This window comes from Otolemur garnettii, unplaced genomic scaffold, assembly GCF_000181295.1.
Source record: "Otolemur garnettii isolate 467f Iridium unplaced genomic scaffold, OtoGar3 scaffold00153, whole genome shotgun sequence".
In the NCBI taxonomy this organism is placed as follows: Eukaryota; Metazoa; Chordata; class Mammalia; order Primates; family Galagidae; genus Otolemur; species Otolemur garnettii.
This window is the reverse complement of record NW_003852548.1, coordinates 3,633,696-3,635,236: the sequence shown is the minus strand read 5'-3', so window position 1 is coordinate 3,635,236 and position 1,541 is coordinate 3,633,696. Positions and strand designations below refer to the sequence as shown.

The following is a 1,541-nucleotide window of genomic DNA, read 5'->3' as shown; positions in this document are numbered from 1 at the left end:
AGGCGCCGAGCCGTGAGACTCTGTCTTAAAAATAAATAAATACATACATATATACTAGATAAAATAAACTATGATATAACTATGTCATAAAATTATACGCAGATACTAAAAAGAATGATGTAGCTGGGTAACCAAATAACAAATAAGGGGAATTTTCATTTTATGGAGGTATTCTAATTAATAAAAAATCTAATTATAAAAATGGGGAAAGGATTTGAACACATATTCATCACAGAGGATAGAAGGTTGGCAAATAAGCACATGAAACAATGTTCAACATCATTAGCCATTAAGGAAATTAAATTGAAACTGTGATGAGATCACACTACAAATTTATTAGGATGGCTTAAATAAAATTACTGAAAATGCCAAGAGCTGTTGAAGATGCAGAATAAGTGTGATTCTCATATATAACTAGTTCAGATGCAAAATGGTAGGCACTTTGGAAATGGTTTGGCAGTTTCATATAAAGTTAAACACACATTTACCATATAATCCAGTGATCTTGTTCCTGGGTGTACTATTCAGCAAGAAAAAGGAATAAACAACTTGGATAAATCCCCAAGGCATTAAGCTGAATGAAAGTTGTTGGTCTTAAAAGGTGAAAAGAAAAAACTATAGGGACAGAGAAAAGATCAGTGGTACCAGGGGTTAAGAAGGAGGGAAGTCTGACTACAAAGGGGTAGCAGGTGGGAATTCTTTGGGGGATAGAACTATTCTATATCCTGTCAGTGGTGGTGGCTACAGGAATCTAGGTATGTGTTAAAACTCACAGGACTGTGTGCCAGAAAATAAATGAATTTTACTGTGCATAAATTAATCTTTTAAAAGATAAATTGTTATCAGTAATGATACCTTCTACTTCTCGGTCTAATGGAGGAACATCATCTCTCATGGAGAAATCCATAGCTGTCCCTGGAATGTCCATCAAGTCCTCATCACTGGAGCTACTCCGGAAGCTACTAAAACTCCCCTGCTGAAAGCTTCTGTTATCCATGGCTCCTGTGCAGAAAGAAAATACCAGGCTTACAACAATAACCTCCAAGCCCCTTATCATTTTCTTCTTTTTTTATTGTAATACACTAACATAAGCTTCAAGACCATTTGAATCTTTTTACAGTATAGAATTCGGTAGCACCTGAGTACATTTACAACATGCAACCATCACCACCATCCATTTCCAGAACTCATCATCATCCCAAACAGAAACTCTGTACCCAACAAATAGTAACTCCCCATCCCCCAGCCACTGGTAATCTTTATTATACTTTTTGTCTCTATAGATTTGCTGATTCTGGATATTGCATATCAATGGAATCACAAAATATGTGACCTTTTACATCTAGTTTCTTTCCCTTAACATAATATTTTCAACATTCATCCATTTTATAGCATAGATCAACACTTCATTAATTTTTTTTTTTGAGATCGAGCCTCAAGCTTTCCCCCTGGGTAGAGTGCCATGGCATCACAGCTCACAGCAACCTCCAACTCCTGGGCTCAAGCAAGTCTCCTGCCTCCACCTCCCAAGTAGCCGGGAC

General features: G+C 36.8%; 1 protein-coding gene across 1 annotated transcript in view; it reads right to left on the bottom strand.

The window, feature by feature from the left end:
• CLCN5 (chloride voltage-gated channel 5) overlaps positions 1–1,541 on the bottom strand; it is a 191,338-nt gene that overhangs the window by 42,825 nt on the left and 146,972 nt on the right. The window contains exon 2 of the mRNA XM_012811278.2: positions 856–1,002. Coding sequence (XP_012666732.1) covers positions 856–1,002 — 147 coding nt within the window. The remainder of the gene's footprint in view (positions 1–855; positions 1,003–1,541) is intronic.